The 18,757-nt window shown below is 48.6% G+C and overlaps 9 protein-coding genes across 9 annotated transcripts; 7 read left to right on the top strand and 2 right to left on the bottom strand.

The window, feature by feature from the left end:
• Positions 1–397: 397 nt before the first annotated feature.
• On the top strand, positions 398–1,359 carry N7517_011590 (MFS transporter; the record flags this gene model as incomplete). Its single annotated transcript, XM_056729313.1, has 3 exons — positions 398–595; positions 656–749; positions 797–1,359. 3 exons carry the CDS (start codon positions 398–400, stop codon positions 1,357–1,359), a joined length of 855 nt encoding a protein of 284 aa, XP_056575128.1.
• A 504-nt stretch (positions 1,360–1,863) lies between these two features.
• N7517_011589 (uncharacterized protein) lies at positions 1,864–2,148 on the bottom strand (the record flags this gene model as incomplete). The annotated part of the gene is made up of 1 exon (XM_056729312.1): positions 1,864–2,148. The coding sequence occupies one exon, from the start codon at positions 2,146–2,148 to the stop codon at positions 1,864–1,866; it is 285 nt and encodes a 94-aa protein (XP_056575127.1).
• A 1,321-nt stretch (positions 2,149–3,469) lies between these two features.
• Positions 3,470–5,586, top strand: N7517_011588 (UV-endonuclease UVE-1; the record flags this gene model as incomplete). Its single annotated transcript, XM_056729311.1, has 2 exons — positions 3,470–3,976; positions 4,042–5,586. 2 exons carry the CDS (start codon positions 3,470–3,472, stop codon positions 5,584–5,586), a joined length of 2,052 nt encoding a protein of 683 aa, XP_056575126.1.
• Positions 5,587–6,424: 838 nt separating this feature from the next.
• On the top strand, positions 6,425–8,896 carry N7517_011587 (phosphatidate phosphatase App1 family protein; the record flags this gene model as incomplete). Its single annotated transcript, XM_056729310.1, has 1 exon — positions 6,425–8,896. One exon carries the CDS (start codon positions 6,425–6,427, stop codon positions 8,894–8,896), a length of 2,472 nt encoding a protein of 823 aa, XP_056575125.1.
• A 545-nt stretch (positions 8,897–9,441) lies between these two features.
• On the top strand, positions 9,442–11,083 carry N7517_011586 (acyl-CoA dehydrogenase family protein; the record flags this gene model as incomplete). The annotated part of the gene is made up of 3 exons (XM_056729309.1): positions 9,442–10,274; positions 10,327–10,695; positions 10,747–11,083. 3 exons carry the CDS (start codon positions 9,442–9,444, stop codon positions 11,081–11,083), a joined length of 1,539 nt encoding a protein of 512 aa, XP_056575124.1.
• Positions 11,084–11,372: 289 nt separating this feature from the next.
• N7517_011585 (proteasome inhibitor PI31 family protein) lies at positions 11,373–12,513 on the top strand (the record flags this gene model as incomplete). Its single annotated transcript, XM_056729308.1, has 2 exons — positions 11,373–11,556; positions 11,609–12,513. The coding sequence occupies 2 exons, from the start codon at positions 11,373–11,375 to the stop codon at positions 12,511–12,513; spliced, it is 1,089 nt and encodes a 362-aa protein (XP_056575123.1).
• A 344-nt stretch (positions 12,514–12,857) lies between these two features.
• N7517_011584 (serine/threonine-protein phosphatase) lies at positions 12,858–14,468 on the top strand. The gene is made up of 6 exons (XM_056729307.1): positions 12,858–13,245; positions 13,311–13,352; positions 13,415–13,520; positions 13,585–14,118; positions 14,176–14,248; positions 14,302–14,468. The coding sequence occupies exons 1-6, from the start codon at positions 13,084–13,086 to the stop codon at positions 14,372–14,374; spliced, it is 990 nt and encodes a 329-aa protein (XP_056575122.1). The 5' UTR covers positions 12,858–13,083; the 3' UTR covers positions 14,375–14,468.
• An 839-nt stretch (positions 14,469–15,307) lies between these two features.
• On the bottom strand, positions 15,308–16,258 carry N7517_011583 (uncharacterized protein; the record flags this gene model as incomplete). Its single annotated transcript, XM_056729306.1, has 1 exon — positions 15,308–16,258. One exon carries the CDS (start codon positions 16,256–16,258, stop codon positions 15,308–15,310), a length of 951 nt encoding a protein of 316 aa, XP_056575121.1.
• A 1,388-nt stretch (positions 16,259–17,646) lies between these two features.
• N7517_011582 (SDR family oxidoreductase) lies at positions 17,647–18,741 on the top strand (the record flags this gene model as incomplete). Its single annotated transcript, XM_056729305.1, has 2 exons — positions 17,647–18,273; positions 18,325–18,741. The coding sequence occupies 2 exons, from the start codon at positions 17,647–17,649 to the stop codon at positions 18,739–18,741; spliced, it is 1,044 nt and encodes a 347-aa protein (XP_056575120.1).
• Between the last annotated feature and the right edge of the window lie 16 nt (positions 18,742–18,757).

Raw genomic sequence — 18,757 nt, 5'->3', positions numbered from 1 at the left:
AGTAAACGTCGCACCAAGATGGAACGAGTCGAAAACAACAATATGGAAGGTGACGGCTACGTTTTGGTGTGCATTCGTGATGGGGTCCAATGATGCTGCATATGGAGCAATTATTCCCTATGTTTGTGTCACCAATTCAACCTTCACCTGATCCCTGTGGTATATCACTGACCATCTTATTCGAACTATTTAGTTGGAGATTTACTATCAAAAAAGCTATACGGTCGTTTCCCTGGTGTTCCTTTCGCCTTTTGTAGGATATACCGTGTCCGCTATCTTGAGCAATTTAGTTCATCAGACTCTCGGCAGACGAGGAATCACAATAATTGCTCCGATTTGCCATGTCATTGCGTTTGCAGTCATATCTACCCACCCACCATTCCCAGTTCTGGTGATTATGTATATTCTGGTTGGTTTGGGGAGCGGATTTCACAATGCAGCATGGAATGTATGGATCGGAAACATGGCGAACTCGCATGAAGTGCTCGGTTTCTTCCATGGATTCTATGGCATCGGGGCCACAATAAGCCCTCTCGTTGCTACAACTCTAATCATCAAAGCTGGATGGGAATGGTATTCTTATTACTACCTGATGGTATCTCGATCCTCCCTATCTCATCTCACTGGATACCGACAAACTGACAATGAAATACAGACTGGAGCAGCTGCTATCGCGCTAGTTTACTCCACCAGCGCTTTCTGGGATGAAACTGGGAGCAAATACCAAGAAGAAAATCCCAGTTTCCCAGGTAGAGGGGGGCATTCTCTCAAACACGCCTTGCCCTCACATATAAAGTCACCTGGATATGCGCTATCTTCCTCTTCCTCTATGGCGGAATTGAGGTAGCAATCGGTGGTTGGATTGTTGTATTTATGACGAACGTCCGACACGGCGATCCATTTGAATCCGGAATGGCAGAGACAGGCTTCTGGCTCGGCATCACAGTCGGTCGATTCGTGCTAGGGTTTGTGTCACCTCGAATTGGAGAGAAGTTGTCCATTGCTATATACCTCTTGCTTGCAATTGTTCTTGAGCTCATTTTTTGGCTCGTGCCTGAGTTCATTGTGTCCGCGGTTGCGGTTGCATTTGTTGGATTCTTTATGGGGACTATCTTCCCGGGAGTTGTGATTGTGGCGACACGATTGCTACCAAAGAATCTTCACGTTGCTGCTATTGGGTTTGCGGCTGCCTTTTCGATGGGTGGTGGTGCTGTTTTCCCATTCATGATTGGCGCTATTGCCCAGGCTAAGGGAGTGACAGTGTTGCAGCCGATCTTGCTCGCCATGCTCGCTGTGTCATTGGGAATTTGGGCAACGATATTCCGACTTCCTCAGCAAGAGGTATCACATCATGTCTAAACAGTGTATATTGCTCAGCTGGTACTCAGCTGTCGCTTCGAATGGGCGCGAGATCTGGCTGGCATATCACTATCATTGCTTTTATTTTCCTGATTTTTCATATTCAAGGTCAATTACAACCACATATTGCTCAAAGCAGCCTGCTTTCTATAACATGAGACAATTTAAGCATGCCATGAGCAGCGTGCTCCCCGAGTACATCGAGTGTGACCATTCCCATCAATTCGAGGACACTGATATCGAACCCGAATGTCGCCTTCCACCACTGTTTAACCTCAATTGCCAGGAGAGAGTCCATTCCAAGCCCAGATAAGGAGCAAGATATCACCTGGTCTTCTTATGGCTTCAGCAAGAAGCTAAATACCTTCTTTCCACAGGGAAAATTTGAGCAGAATCAGGTTAGCTGAGCAACGCGACATTCAGATGTCTTTCTTCCAGATCACACACATTCTTGGAAAAGATAAACTAAAAAAACGTCAAAAGTCGACCCAAGAAGCGTCGATGTTAAGGGGATACAAACCTGTCCCTTTTCAGTTTTCCAATGTCGAAGATATAGTATTTTGGTGTACTGAACACGCAAGGCATGCCCGCCGCATCATTGAAGCTTAAGCCACCTGGGATCTTCTCCCACAGGTTCTCGGAGAGAATCAATCGCGTCTTAAATAAGCAGCTCCCGATGACCATGACACGGGCACCGGCTTTCAGACCTTGAACTTCAAGACCGATGTGGTAGACTACGCTAGCTCCTTCATGTCTAAATTCATTATCTTTGGCCTCGACAATTCCCATGGCACATAAGACATCCTCTGGATTCGTATCGGTAGGTGATATTCTGTCCGCCTGTTGCGTTTAGGCCTACCTTGAAATTCAAACCCTTCGCATAAGTGTCGATTTCCACCTCATCTCCCTGCAGAGGTTTGATATCCTCGTGAACCCACTATAGCGCAGCCAAGCGGCCGGACTTACTATTTCGAAGAGCTATGCTACCATGGATCTGACCAAATCCTGGATCCTGACACTGGGCTTGTGATAAACGAGTCACCCAGAGAATACCACACTCCTTTAGCCTCTCTATCCTTTTTTCTTTTTTTTTTTTTTTTTTCTATAAAAAAAGAGTTAAAGCGGTAGTAATCCATGTTTTAAAAGAATGGAGCTTCGCCATCAAGCAAGGCAATCACATCTTGTCCAACAGGGAAGGGCCCTTCGTCAAACCAAGGACGATGAACGGAGTATCCCCTGTTCTCCAGCGCCTGAAGCAAAGGCCAACAGGTCCTGATTCATCAAGGGTCAATAGCGTGACGCATTTCCTCGGTGTGATATCAATTCCCGGTCTAGCCACGATCATGACGTTCAACTAATGTGGGTGATCCGAGTCTGAAATCCAGCGCCCTTGAGTTCTCCTGCCCAGCGTTCAACGCCTATGTCACCCCCTATAAAGTCAAATTCCACTATAGTACAATAATTCTTAGGCCCTCTGAGATTATCTAATGGACAACATTGCGAACAGCAGGCCATTATAAATACTAACACGGTCTCAAAGTTCGAATTAACTCTTGTCACCCCATCTTAGCATCTTGCGGTCTCCCATGGCGACAATTACTGTTGAAGTGCAGGATCCCGTCATATATGCGCGATACATTACAGCGCCTATATCACAATATCACATTGCATTTGCCACCAAGCCTTAATATGCAGGCTACCGCCCGAATGATTAGTGATATGTACAATATAGTTATGCTGTATATTAGAAATTAATTTGGAGCAGGTGTTATTACATTCGGCCAAGTTCAATATCCTGTATCCTACAGGTAATAAAAACGTTCATCCGTCCAGAGCGTACAATCCGAGAGAGGTCCACTTACAGGGCCCAAGACATCAATGGGCGCATTCTTTGCACTACTATATGTTATATGTTAGGATTGGAGTCTAGCAAGCTGTACGGAGTAGAGAGATCGCAATTATATCAAATTCTGATTTTGGGGAGGTTGAGGTTGATGACGTTGATAGCCCTAGAGGTGGTCGCGGTGAGTCGCGTTGATTAGCGCGTGGAATATCCCGCCCTTACGAACTCCAAACCCCCAACACTCCTTGACCGCCAAAAGTCCGCTGAATGTGTCGGTCTTTTGCTCGTCTGCTGCAAGGTTTGTCTATCCATGTCCATTCCTTGGAAGCTAGCCAGCAGGGTCGTCATACGTCATTGAGAATACCTGAATCTGTTCCTGTGGCGAGAACCAGATCGTTCGCCCCAAATACCCATCATGCTGCTCAATGTGCTCTGCGCTTCTCGTCCGTCTCGCCTAAAAGTGTTGCGCATCCCCTCAACAGATTGAGGTCTACATCATCACGTGCATATTCGCAGGATCTTGGCCCAGAACCAAGATATCTGGATCCAGAAGATATGGTCAGGGCGACTGAGACGCCTGGCCTGGAGGCGAAGCCGGTGGATATCCTCAATGGAGATGTACCCTTACCTGCTGGTCAGGCAGAGGCTACATTGGACCCGGAATCAGACGAAGACATCCCTGTTGATCCGGAAGAGCTAAAAGAGGCGCTCGGCCGACCACCTCCGGTGAACAGCAGCTACCTACCCCTTCCCTGGAAAGGCCGATTAGGATATGTGAGTTGCGCCGTGCTGCGCACAACATAACCCCCGCCGATGATACTGGAATCTGACTTTAACAGGCATGTCTAAATACGTACCTTCGATATTCCACACCCTCCGTATTCTGTTCTCGGACATGTCGAATCGCCTCTATACTCGAGAATCGACACCCGCTCCAAGATCCCGACCAACCCGCACACACGATCAAGAATCGTCCCGACCGTAACCAACCATCCGATGTTGCACGCGGACAAGCTTTCGTCGAGGGGTTAGCCTTGGCAAATGTACGCGATTTGGTCAAAATCATTCGTTGGAACGACAAGTATGGCATTAAGTTCATGCGACTCAGCAGTGAGATGTTCCCATTTGCTAGTCACAAGGAATATGGCTATAAGTTAGCGCCGTTCGCCTCGGAGGCACTAGCAGATGTTGGACGTGTGGTTGCAGAACTCGGACACCGGGTATCGGTTCACCCTGGCCAATTCACTCAATTTGGATCACCGAGGAAAGAAGTCGTCGAGAATTCTATTCGCGATCTCGAGTATCACTCGGAGATGCTTCAGCTACTCAAACTTCCCCCACAGCAGGACCGTGATGCGGTCATGATTCTGCACATGGGTGGAGTCTTTGGTGATAAGGCTGCTACATTAGACCGATTCCGAGAGAACTACGCCACGTTGTCGCAGGACATCAAAAATCGGCTGGTTCTGGAGAATGACGACGTTAGCTGGTCTGTTCACGATCTGCTACCTATTTGCGAGGAGCTCAATATCCCTCTTGTCCTCGACTATCATCACCATAATATCATTTTTGACGCCAATGAGGTCCGCGAAGGCACTGAAGACATCATACCTCTCTACGAGCGTATATCAGCAACATGGTCTCGGAAGAATATCACCCAGAAGATGCATTATTCCGAACAAACTGCAGCCGCCATCACACCACGCCAACGGCGCAAACACAGTGACCGCGTTACCACGTTACCCCCTTGTGCGCCCACCATGGACCTGATGATTGAGGCCAAGGACAAAGAACAAGCCGTATTTGAGTTGATGAGAAACTTCAAACTCCCCGGTTACAATCTTGTGAACGACATAATACCATTCATGCGGCTTGACGAAAACCAACCACACAAACCGCCCAAAAAGTCCAGGAAGAATGGGGCCTTTGTGGACTTAGAGGGCTCAATGCCACCGCCTCGCACCATCCCAGACGAAGAAGTCGGAATGGGTGGACCGGATGGTAGAGTCTACTGGCCCGAGGGCATGGAAGAATGGCTCCGACCGGCCAAGAAAATCGTGAAGCCTAAAGCTACACCAAGTCCCAAGAAAAGTGCATCCAAAAAGGGTAAGATTGAGTCTATCGCAGACGATGCTCCCCTAGATATACCCATCAAGATAGAAACGCCAGTAAAAAAGCCGGCCAGGCGGACACGTCCGTCGACCAAAGCTCGCAACAAGCGCAAAGCTTCGGACATTGAGTCTACCCCGGAGTCTGAAGAGACTGGAGGGACTGAAAAGACCGAAGAGATTTCAGTGGAAGTGGACAATGCTCCGGCTTCAATATCACTTTCTCGACGAAGTTCACGCGCGAAGAAAGTGAACTACACCGAGGACAGTGCATAATTGGGTATTTCTTGTATATTAATAGCCAGATCTTAAACAGCAAAAAGCTTTATAGCTAGATTACAGATCAAAACCACATTCCAATGCATTTTGGTATTTGCTCCCATATGGGCTTCCCATGTAGTCATATGCCCTATTAACCCGACATGTTATAGACATCACTAGAATAACTTTTGATAGATAAACATACCTCGGGAGTTAATTAAGCGATTTAAAAAAAAAAAAAAATGAATATAATATTTCCCAGAATCTTTCGGTTGCAACGCGGTGAGAGCATCTGAATAATATCGTCATGGCCGATCTCTTTCCCCGCGAATCAACTTTCTACAACATAGCCTTACGGGACTTGGCTTTTTTTCTTCTTTCTGACTATTTACCCTGATAAATCATACGATACGAGACCCTGGCGCCTAAACCACCTTTCCGTTGGCCAATCCTTCGGTCGAGGCCCTCTCTCTTCAGACGCCCGCCTACCACCCTTTTCCCTTCCTTCCCTCGCGAGCCTCGACCCAGCAGACTATCAAATATACTTCGTCTGATAGTTGGCGCACACGCAACCAGACGAGCACAATCCCGTCTCTGGGGCATCCGGCACGAGACACTCCCCGCGCTTCGACACCGAGCCCAATCGCGGGTCTACCGAGCGATCGTCCAGCGACAAGCGCGACTCGCTACACGCGATAGCAGACTTGGCGGACGCCTTGTGACTTATCTTCTCGGAACGCGGCGACAATCAAGACCGTGGAAATCTTCTGCAGCCGGTAACAGTCCAGCTGCAAGGTACCCGAAGTCGAACCGAGAACCCCGCTACGGACCGAAGGACACAACGATAGACCCGATGGCACAGTCAGGACTTTCATCAACACGGGGGTCGGGGAATGGTGATGGTGCTGCCGCCCCTGGCAGTCGCCGAAAGAAGGTTTACGACTATTTTAAAGCGGCCAATGAGCTACGCCAGGCCTACACCTCACAATGGTCGGGGCAGAGGAATGAACATGATGAGGATTACTACAATACCCCCGGTGCATTCCCAGACGTGGAGATTGCACGGTCAGGTGACGAGGAGATGGTGGTCTTTCCCAGTTATGCTAGGAAATTGACAGAGAAGAAGAACACTAGTACCAGCGCACCTTCGCGGCAGGGGTCATGGTCAGAAACTATCGATGAATACAGGGGTGTAGCCCATGAGGACGATGAACCCCCCACACCTATTTGGGATGCAACGGAGACCGAAGATGCAGTTGTGGCCGTTGACGTGCGTGGCTGGATTTACTCTCCTGGTCGGGGGCCGATGAGCCGAAAGCACCGGCTGATGATTGCACTGGCCAGGAAGCTGAGCGGGATCTCTACACCAAGTGGAAGTACAAATGATGAAAGTGACGGCAAGGTTTCTGGCAAGGGAGATGACGAATATATCGACAAGGAGATGCAAACATTAGTCGCCAAGGCTGAGAGGGAAGCAGACCCGGCTTGGAAAGGCTCGCATGCGGAGCAAACACAAGATCATGCTGCACCTTTGAGTAAAGACCAATTATCTATGGCGAATGCCCATCTGATGGAAAGACTTCGTCCATTCTTGACGAATCCCGTTGGGAGCATGCCAGTGACAGTGTTCTTCTTCAATGACGATGAGAGCAAGTCTCGAAATATCGCGACGGATGAATCAGGTCATTTTACTTTGCGTGCTACACTGCCATTTGTGCCAACTCATATTCGGGTGTTGGCATCTGAAGACCTGTCCGTCGCAAGACCGATTGAGGTCATTGATCCAATTGGAATCAGTTTGATCAGTGACATCGATGATACAGTCAAGCACTCAGCCATTGCAAGCGGAGCGAAAGAGATGTTCCGAAACACCTTCGTCCGTGAATTGGATGAACTTACAGTTGAAGGAGTCAGTGACTGGTACTGCAAACTTGCCGATCAAGGTGTGAAAATTCACTATGTGTCAAATGCTCCCTGGCAGTTGTATCCTCTCCTTGAGCGGTACTTCAAGATGGTGGGATTGCCTCCGGGCTCCTTCCATCTCAAACAGTACTCGGGCATGCTTCAAGGAATCTTTGAACCCACCGCAGAGAGGAAACGGGGGTCATTAGAACAAATCCTCCGCGACTTCCCAGAACGAAAATTCATACTTGTCGGCGACAGTGGTGAGGCTGATCTGGAGGTTTACACTGATATCGTTTTGGCAAATCCTGGCCGTATCCTGGGCATCTTCATTCGTGATGTTACGACCTCAGAAACCCAGAAGTTCTTCGACAAATCTGTCGGCCATCTTGACCAGTCTAAGCGCAGTCGCAGTTCGCCAAATGTAGTGGACCACTCGGACGCTGCTACCAACCGACCGGCGCTGCCACCTCGAGGTGGCACGGCTGCTGTTGACTCTGCAGTGCCCGTAGGTCACCGTGATCCAGATCCAAGCAATCTTGACCTTGAGGACCTGATTGATCTCACCGATCTCATCATCGGCGATCAGCCACCTCCAGCGGGACTTACGCACCCCGCCACTTCACGACCACGCCCAGCGAAGCCAATCAAACCCTCTGCACTGCGCATGGTTTCTACGCCAGCTGATTTGGCGAAGAGCTCCAGACCATCCTCCCTGCGCAATGTTGCTACACATTCCGATGTGCCAGAAAAAGACTCCAAACCGGCGCCAGCCCCAGAGCCTCCCAAGCGCAAGCCAGTCCCGCCTGTGCCGCCCAGACGTGCCGTTCCCAAGACAGATTCATTGATTGATGTGGATCCATCGCCTTCAACCTCTCAGAGTAGCACCGGGGCATCAATGAATGAAGTTCCTTCTTCTTGGCTCAAAGGCCTCGACGATGGTTCCGCAGGCTCTCGAAATCAATCGCAAGCTGCACGCGCCAGGCCACCACCGCCTCGTCCCCCTCCGCGTCGCACAAACACCGGGTCTTCAACATCCAGTTCAAATTCCTCCAGTGCATCAAGTACGCCGGGTCGGAATTCAGGTGGCATTCAATCATACCCAGCGGCAGCCGCCCAGGCTGCATACCAAGGGTTCCAATATGCCAGCGACCGACTCAACCTCTCGGGGTCTTCATCTAGTCAATCACTTGGGAGAGCAGGGTCCAATGGCGAGTCGGGCATGCCGCCTGCGCCACTTCCAAATAAACGCGAGGAGCTTTGGCGACGTCGTTGGGATCGCGCAAGCGAAGTGCTTGAGCAGCACGGCGTTACGCTAGGCAGTTGGCGGGTCGGAAGCGATGCGCAGCCTGTTTGTGCGTGGTTAATCGAGGAGGCAACGAAAGATATCAAGGCTGCTCGTTCGAAGAAGGGGAATTATTGAGGGCGTGTAAGCATACGAGATGTCAAGATGTACAGATGAATACACTGCAATTATCCCAATCGCTTTCTTCATAATCTACATCGATATAAAATATATTTTAGAAACAAGGTTAGCAATGACCCGTCCGTCATCGTAGCCTCCTATAATCGAAAGAAGCCTCCTAACTCTCTTTACTCTGCCTTTATTGAGATATTACAATATACTGTACATCGTATGTTTATGTTGCTCTTAGAAGCCGAAGCTAAAACGTGCCGATCACACCTCCACGGGCGGGAGCCGGGCCTATAAACGCTCTTGGTAATAATTCAACAGCCTTCTATTGGTGAAAACAGATACATTGTGTGTTGATCAGTAATCGGAAGCTATTCCGAGGTCTTTGTTAGCTGTTGGGGGGTTGAAGCCAAGAAAATCCGAAACACGATGCTGACATCACACACCTCTCGGGCCTCGGCTCAATTTGAATCAGCGGCAGCATGATTGGCGACTTATAGTCTGGGGTATTTACTAGTACCACCCCCATTCTTCTCCTTTTTTCATACTCAAATATGCCGGAAATTCTCACACGCGCGGAGGTCGCGAAGCACAACACCGAGGAGTCCCTCTGGTGCATCATCGATCACCAAGTCTATGATTTGACCGATTTTGTCGACGCCCACCCCGGTGGTGCTGTCGTGCTTGCTCAGGTTGCTGGCCAGGACGCAACATCCGATTTTTACAACCTGCACCGCCAGGAGGTTCTGGAGAAATACCGTGACCAGCTTTGCATTGGTGTCATCGAAGGCGAAAAGCCCGAGGTCATCGTGCCCGTCCCTGGAGCTTTGAGCCCTGTGCCCTACGCCGAACCCCTATGGCTGCGACCCCAGTTCAAGTCCCCTTACTACAAGGAGAGCCACCGACGCCTACAAAAGGCCGTCCGGGAGTTCACTGATAAATATGTGACGCCCGAAGCGCAAGAAAAGGAGCAGGATGGGACCTACATTAGCCAAGAGTTAATCAACCGCATGGCCGAGACGAACATTCTGGCTATGCGACTGGGTCCCGGAAAGCACCTACACAACCGCACCTTGCTTGGTGGAGTTGTGGATGGAAAGGAGTTTGATTATCTCCACGATATGATTGTAGTACAAGAGTTGGTCCGTGCCAATGCCAGAGGATTCCAGGATGGCAATATGGCCGGTATGGCTATTAGTTTGACAGCTGTCCAGCAATGGCTGCATGATCCTGCACTCAAGGAGCGCCTCAATGCCGAGGTCTTGTCAGGCCAGAAGAAGATGTGTTTGGCTATCACGGAAGCCTTTGCTGGTAGCGACGTGGCGGGCCTGAAGACTACCGCAGAGAAGACTCCTGATGGGAAACATTATATTGTTAATGGCACAAAGTGGGTTGGATCACATCTGTTAAATTAAGAGATTTGCGCTAACAATATCTAGGAAATGGATCACCAACGGCATGTTCGCCGACTACTTTGTCACTGGCTGCCGTACCGAGAAGGGATTCTCGGTGCTCTTGATTCCTCGCGGTGAGGGTGTTGAGACCAAGCAAATCAAGACCTCATACTCGACTGCCGCTGCCACTGCCTTTGTGCAGTATGAGAATGTCAAGGTTCCGGTTCAGAATCTCCTAGGCGAGGAACACAAGGGTTTCGCTGTTATCATGAGCAACTTCAACCACGAGCGCTTTATGATGGTGGCTGCCGTGGTTCGCATGTCAATGATGATTGTGGAAGAGACATTGAAATGGTCCAACCAGCGCATCGTCTTTGGCAAGAAATTGGTTGAACAACCAGTTATTCGTCAGAAGTGAGCCTCCTAGATCATTCCTGCCCATATTTCTCTTCTAACATCCAATAGGATCGCCCGCATGATCTCCCTCGCCGAGTCTAACCAAGCATGGCTCGAATCCATCGCTTACCAGATGTGCAACATGACATACGCCGAGCAAGCGAAGCACTTAGGTGGACCTATCGGACTTCTCAAGTCACACTGTACCCAAGCTGCAGGCGAGATTGCCAGTCTCGCCACGAACATCTTTGGTGGTCGTGGTATCACTCAGTCAGGAATGGGCAAGGTCATTGAAATGTTCCATCGCACATACAAGTTCGATGCCATCCTGGGTGGAACTGAGGAGATTTTGGCAGATTTGGGAGTTCGGCAGGCAATGAAGAATTTCCCAAAGTCGATGTTATAGAGGGGAAGCTTATCGAGCGCATTCATCAATCAGATTATTCTATTCATCAACATAACAGTGCTTGTATGTTTTGTATGCAGCCCTCGGCCTGGCCAAAAATAGAAAGATAAGTGGGGCTGATAGCTGGAGCGGAGGATATTTGTTCCGACGCCACATCTTCCAAATACGGCTAGCTCCAAGTGAGGTCACTTGGGGCATCAACGAGCCGCATCATCACCCCATCTTGTAAGATATTCAGATACTCCGCCATCCAGTATTGCACATCCGAAATATACAAAATCTGTCAAAAATGGCTTCACCGGATGCCCTTCGCCAGGATCATATCCTCGACCTTGCAGTGAAAGCTGTCCAACCCGCGGGCGATGGACAGCCGAGTCTCAAAACACCATATGAGGCTGTGGCTCTGATCGGCCATGCATGCATGGTTGCAGTGGATTTCAGACTGGTCGGTCTCAGTGAAGATCACAAATTAGGTATGTCAAGTCTGTTTCGATAGTATTGGTGAACTTTTACTAATTCCTTCAGAAACATCTACAGATACATCATCCCTCCCCGCAGAATGGAACACTAATGACACATTTGCCTTTCGGTACGCACATTCGCAGTCTTCGATGCAGTATCTGCTCAAAGTGAGTCGGCTGGGAAATAACGCAGTGGTTTTTGCACTGGCCTTGGGCGATGACCGGACCTGCTCGTTCGACATCCCCACCAAAGACTACATATCCGCCACTGCGCTCCCTCTATCGTCCTCGGAGAATATAACTGCGTCCCTGCGAGATATTTTCATCTCACCAGCTCGACTAGGCGACTTGGTCGGTTTGTTCAAAATAAACGTCATCCAGAAACTTGCGCCCGGTTTGTACAAAGAGGGGTATGAAGATCCAAGCCAGCCGCCCAGAGCAAGGCCACAAGAAGAAAGACAACCGGATATTCTCCAGGATGGCTCCCTCCCGCGACCTGCTCGTCCACGTCCATTTGATGATCCCCTAGCGGCAGCTCCCCGCCGTTCCAACCCACCAGACTTTGCCCCGCCCGGGTTCGAAGATGAGCTCGACATCAACCGGCCCCCACGGGGATACCCAGGAGGATATCCAGGAGGACTTGGAGGAGGCAGAAGCCCGTACAACATCGGAGAACGAGATCTCTACCCAGCAGGACTTGGTCCCCATGATCCTTTGCGCGGATCTATGGGCCCTGGCTTTGGTCCAGGTGGCGGGGGTATGCATCCTACCTTTGATGACCCTCTCTTCGGTGGAAGAGGAGCTGGTAGTGGTGGATATGACCCCCGTGCACCCCCCGGTGCAAGATATGATCCTGTAGGACCTGGTGAGCCACCTGTTGGTCGTAATCGAGGACCCTTCGGTAATAATGGACGAGGTGGGGGCGGCTTTGGTGGGTTTGGTGGTGGATTTGGCGGAGACATTATCTAACAAGTGACGAAAAAGTGAAACTATAACAAAGAAGAAGCTTCTTTGTTCCTAAATGACATATTTCAACATTAGCAAGAATAACAAGAAGCTACAGTCATGTCTCGACGACCTTTTTTTGACATGTTTTCCTCCGTATCTTTTGGGTGCATTGTGTGAAACATCTTCCTACACATCTATTTTATTGTCTGGTTAAGAGGTTTAACATAAACCAACAAAGATATGAACCTGATCGTTCTATATAATAGTCAACTTGCTGTAGTTGATAATTACGTAGACAGCACTGGAGAAAGCGGTGTGTGGCTGAAGTGTGGCGCTTCTGTTCACCACTCTCAACTTGACCTTCCCGAACTCCCATCTCTTCTCCCTTTCTCGCGTTCCCAACCCATCCCCTTATCCCTTGAATCAATCTTGGGAAGTTGTCTTTTAATTGAATTTCCATCTGGAGCGTAGTTATCCCACATATTTTGCAAACCCCACGATACTCGCGCCCATCCACGAATTCCGTTTTCTCACGAGACCGCCCCTCCCCAGCTGGCCCCTCCTTTTCAGCCAGCTGAGCATACCGACGCAATGGATAACAACATGGAAATCGATACTGCGCGGTCCCCCGAGCCACACCACCTGTCGCCAACAAGCGACCCCGGGTCCATACCGACTTTGGACGGCTGGATCGAGAGTTTGATGACTTGCAAGCAATTAGCGGAGGAAGACGTGCGGCGGCTGTGCGATCGGGTGGGTTCCTTGTTTTGACAGATTGATGAGAATGAGCTCAAGTTGATCATTTCTGTGTCTTCCAGGCAAGAGAGGTATTGCAGGAGGAATCCAATGTGCAGCCAGTGGTATGTTGTTTCTCGGTCGGGTTGTTATCTTGCCCGTCCAACCTACTGACCCTATCCGACAGAAATGCCCAGTGACAGTCTGCGGTGACATACACGGCCAGTTCCATGACTTAATGGAGCTTTTCCGCATTGGCGGTCCTAACCCGGATACAAACTACCTCTTCATGGGTGAGTGGACAACGGTCGGATGAACGCGTTGTGGGGTAACGTTTTTTAATATTTCTTGATATAGGTGACTATGTCGACCGTGGTTACTACTCAGTTGAGACAGTGACCCTCCTGGTCTCCCTGAAGATCCGTTATCCCAACCGTATTACCATCCTTCGTGGAAATCACGAGTCCCGACAGATCACACAGGTCTACGGATTCTACGACGAATGTCTCCGCAAATATGGCAATGCCAACGTGTGGAAATACTTCACCGACCTTTTCGACTACCTTCCCCTCACTGCTCTCATCGAAAACCAGATTTTCTGTCTTCACGGTGGACTGAGTCCGTCCATTGACACTCTTGACAACATCCGGTCGCTTGATCGTATCCAAGAAGTTCCCCACGAGGGTCCCATGTGTGATTTGCTCTGGAGTGATCCCGATGACCGATGCGGATGGGGAATCTCTCCCCGAGGTGCTGGATACACGTTCGGACAGGACATTTCCGAGGCCTTCAACCACAACAATGGCTTGACTCTGGTGGCACGTGCCCATCAATTGGTGATGGAAGGATATAACTGGTCGCAGGACCGGAACGTGGTTACTATTTTCTCAGGTATGTTTTTTTTTTCGTCGCTACATTTGACGACTTAAAACTCTAACCGGACTACAGCACCAAATTACTGTTACCGCTGCGGCAACCAGGCCGCCATTATGGAGATTGACGAGCATTTGAAATACACATTGTGAGTACCACTGCAACGTATCATTTCTTGGATATCTTACTGACATTACCAAGCCTACAATTTGATCCCTGCCCCCGAGCAGGAGAACCTATGGTATCGAGGCGCACACCCGACTATTTCCTTTGATAGATTTCATTTTTGTCCCCCGAGAGGCAATTGGACTGGCGGAGAAAGAATGGGGTTGCAATCGAACAGGGCTCTCGCCTACTTAATTCTGTATGGTTCGATGCCTGGCCACTTGTTGATACCAATCATGAAAATAAAAGACCATTTGCAAGACCCAGTTCCATGAGACTACAGGAACACCCAGGGTATATTCCGGATTGTGGGTTAATACCTTTCTCTGGTTAATTGAGGTAACAGGGCTCTCTCGATGGTATTATTTAAGAGCCGAGATATACGCATAAAGGCTAGAATTCAATATGATTCCCTTGTTAATAACTGGCACTAAGTGGTTGATCGTCGCCTGCAGCTTCGTAAGTGTCAGAACTTCCAGCAAGATCGGACATCTCACCGCTGCCAGTGCAAGCCGTCTCATCATTGCGTGGTGTCTTTGGGGCCAGGGTTCTTCTACCATGAATAAAGTCCGTCCACTGAGAGAAGGCATTCCTTAAACCACTGGCGGGTATCAGTAACGCGTTGAAACTCCACAGCATCGAATAGCCGCCTGAATGTTCTCGAAGAGAATAAGATTTCGGTCGATTGTAGGGATCTGATTTCACCGAATTTAAATGAAGGTGTGATTTGAACATCATCATATCAACATACTAAAGTCTCACAGTCATCGGCTTCAGTTATAGACAAAGAGTTTGTCCACATACCTAAATCCAAGATGATATCCGTGGTGATGACGTTGTTTGAATAGAGATCTGGTTGATGTTGCGAGGCAAGGAGAGATACTGTATAGCCAAGGTACGTAGCACCAGCATTCAGTTTTATACAATAGTTAATTCATGGTATCATTGATGGTCTGACATTAAGTATATTATACATGGAATATGGCTCTATCTGTTGACATTAATTAGCACAACCTGGGAGCTCGAATGAAGCTCTCTCGGATCATTTTGTTTCTTCAACCAGGCTCTCAGACATGCTGCTACTCTCGACATCCCGATCATGAGCCGGAAGATCGATGCTATTCTGTGCACCTTGGGCGTTCTTCTCAATGCCCTCATCCCGTCTGTAGTGGCGCGCTTTCGAGCTTCCATTCGGAACCCAGAATCGCTGGTCAACACGACCAACAAAGAAGATAGCCACGACCACAATATCAATGGTGAAGTTGAATATATAGAAGCAGGCTTTGCTGTGATACCAGGCTGGGTTGGTGATAGGGCGAGGTGTCATCCAAGATGTAGCTGCACGGAATGATGCGCCGAGACAGAGCAATGCGCTGACAAGTACGACGATGAAGACTTTGACGACCGGGCTCCCCGAGCCAACCTGCTGAATTCGCTTTCTGTTTGGGGACAGAAGGACAAGCAAGACAAGAGGAAGCGGTAGGAACGAGATGATGGAGAAGTAGGTCTGACCATAGATCAAAATATCGCGATCTATGCGAAGGGTGTTTGGGTTGAGAGTATACGAACTCTGAACAACAGAAGTGATAACCATAATGATGGTCACCACGACAAGAACGTACAGTGCTTTGAACGCCCACGATAGGGTTCGAGACCATCCCAGGGCTGGATAAACAGCTCGGAACATACGCTGTGCGTATAGCAAGTTCAAGATGAAAAGCAGCAGCACGCCTGCTGCAACGAATATCTGTGCTGCGATCGCGACACTAACGTTCGTCGGATGACAAGCCCAGACGATGCGCATGATATTTGCGATAATACGCGACATGCAGAAACCGAATGTCGCGCCCGATGGAATGAATTTGTGGCCTCTAGCCATATTGCGACGGAACAGGGTCATATGGCAGGCACCACCGGCGATGAAAAGGGCGAGGAAGACGGCGCATACTGGGACATCAAGGGAGATTGTCGGCCGACCCCCCATGGAGGCCATTCTAGGCGAATAAGGTCCTCCCATTTTTTTTTCTAGCGGTTTGTTAGAGTTGGCTGTAGAGCAGAAAGTTGGATTACGAACTTGAAAATGCGATAAATTTCCTTGTTTCGATCAAGAATGTAATTCTGTCAAGATTGAGCCTACAGACTCAAGGGGGAAAACGTAGTTCGTATTTAACGTATGATGTACAAATGCGGCCCCCAAGCCTTATGTATACTTTAGTTCAGTCGCCAAGCTTCTAAATTTTGATTTGGAAAACACTTAGATATCGCAGATCGGGGTCTATTTGATGCGACAAATCTATATTTTCCCCGTCTTCAACGAAATGTCCTCGCCCCCGGCATTCGCGCGGACGCCGAAGCGCCGACTACCGACCTCGGACTTAAGGGATTCGAAACCTCCATAAATAATTGTAGGATCAGATCGAAGGCAGTCAAGAAGTTGCTTATTATATATCTTTTTTTAGTTTCTATATTGAAGTCAGTAACCTTGGTACCCTACCGGCAGAGCCGCTTAACCTTATATAGACTTCGGTATCTACTCTCGGATTTAGTGGAATAGTAAAACATCTACCATTCAGAGATGAGTACATACTCAAAGTCGTATATCCTGAGCTAGGGGAATATGCGAGGTAGTATAACGAACTAATCTCGTGTTGTACAGTTTGTGATGAGAAAGCCGAGTACGTTTGTATACGATATATCAGTTTGGGCTCCGAGTTAATACAAGCTCCAAAGTATCGCAAATGATTCAAATCGACTTGTTCAGTACTTTTATGTCAGTGATCCCGGTAAAACTCATTTTCCAAATAATTAACCAGATTATGCAGGCTTTTGACTATCCAAAGGCAACTGCTTGGTTGAACGGCAGGAATTTCGTTAAGCCAGTATTGGTCTGACGAAAGTAGAACACTGCCTCATTGATAGTTCAAGAAGGCTTGCAGTTGCTCGTCATCCTTCCTGCACGTAAGCCTAAGGATAGGAAAGCGTAGGGCAATTTTCCCGGATGATATCAAATGATCCAATACAAATCGAAAGCAGACGTCGAGCACTGAAAGGGGAAGAAGCGGGATAAGTGTAATGTTAATATATTTCCGAGATGGATGTCGACTACATTCTATAGCTGTTGTGCAACCATCCACTGCATTTATACCCGATCTTGACCTCGCATATGCTGTGTTTATATATATGATGGCACCAAAAGGATTGCGTAACATGTGGGTGACCGTAAATGTAAACTTGATGTCTCGGCTCGTCGTGGACAGGTGACTTTCTGGACAATTTGTATATAATAACCTATATATACTTACTAAAATTACTTAATTTAATAACCATTACATCTCTACAAAAGTTGAAACCCCTATAAACTTCATTGCTCATAATCTAGTAATGACGCCCACTCAATCATCTTCCGGGGATACCCCAAATCCCACGGAAACTCTCTTGGTTACGGGAGGCTCCGGCTTCCTAGCATCCCATGTCGTCCGTGAGCTATTACGACAAGGCTATTCTGTTTTAGTCACGGTTCGATCCGAGGCCATGGCAAAGAAGGTTCTCCAAGCACATGCCCAGTATAGCAATCGGCTTTCATTTATTCTTGTTCCAGATATGACTGTCCCGGGTGCATACGACGCGGCTGTGCAAGGTGTCACCGGGGTGTTTCATATATCTTCGCCCTGTACATTTACCTCGCCAGATAACGTCAATGATCTTCTTATCCCGGCTGTATCTGGGACTCGGGGGATCTTGGAGTCTATCAAAAAACATGGCCCATATGTCAAGCGGGTTGTGTTGACCTCGTCAGCAGGCGCGATCGTCGATCCGATTGTTGGCTTTGATCGTATTCATCCTTATACCGAAGGCGACTGGACAAAAGTAACTTGGGATGAGGCGGCGAACGGATCAGGAAACCTCGGATACATTGGTAGCAAACAGTTTGCCGAGAAGACGGCGTGGGACTTCATACAAAATGAGAAGCCCTCCTTCGACCTCGTCACTATTTGTCCTACATTTATCGTACGTGCTTTGAATCTGATATCCAATTTTCACAGACTAAGTGGACTTTAGATTGGACCAATTATCATCCCAACCCAGAATATGCGTGCGAACCCTAGTTTTATCTCTCTGTACAAACTCTTGGACGGAAAGTTAGACAACCTAGGAAAGGTGCTTTTGCCTGCTTACGTTGATGTTAGAGACTCGGCAAAAGCTCATGTTCGAGCTTATGAAGAAGCTAATGCCTCTAACCAAAGATATCTAATTTCATCCGGGTCCCTCAATCTACAGCAGGTTGCTGATATCATGAAAAAGCACTTCCACTCACTCGTTGGACGCCTCCCTGTTGGAAGGACCGAGGAGCGTGGGGTGCTCATTATGGATAGCAGCAAGGCAGTCAGAGACCTTGGGTTTGCTCCGAGAGGACCGGATGAGACTGTTGTGGACACCGTGCGTCGGCTTTTGGAAATTGAGGCGACTGGATATTGAACTATGATGTCAAAAA

The sequence above is a fragment of the Penicillium concentricum genome, assembly GCF_028827145.1.
Source record: "Penicillium concentricum strain IBT 3081 chromosome Unknown utg000006l_segment0_segment0, whole genome shotgun sequence".
NCBI lineage: Eukaryota > Fungi > Ascomycota > Eurotiomycetes > Eurotiales > Aspergillaceae > Penicillium > Penicillium concentricum.
The sequence above is the reverse complement of the archived record's forward strand: the minus strand, read 5'-3'. Positions and strand labels throughout refer to the sequence as shown.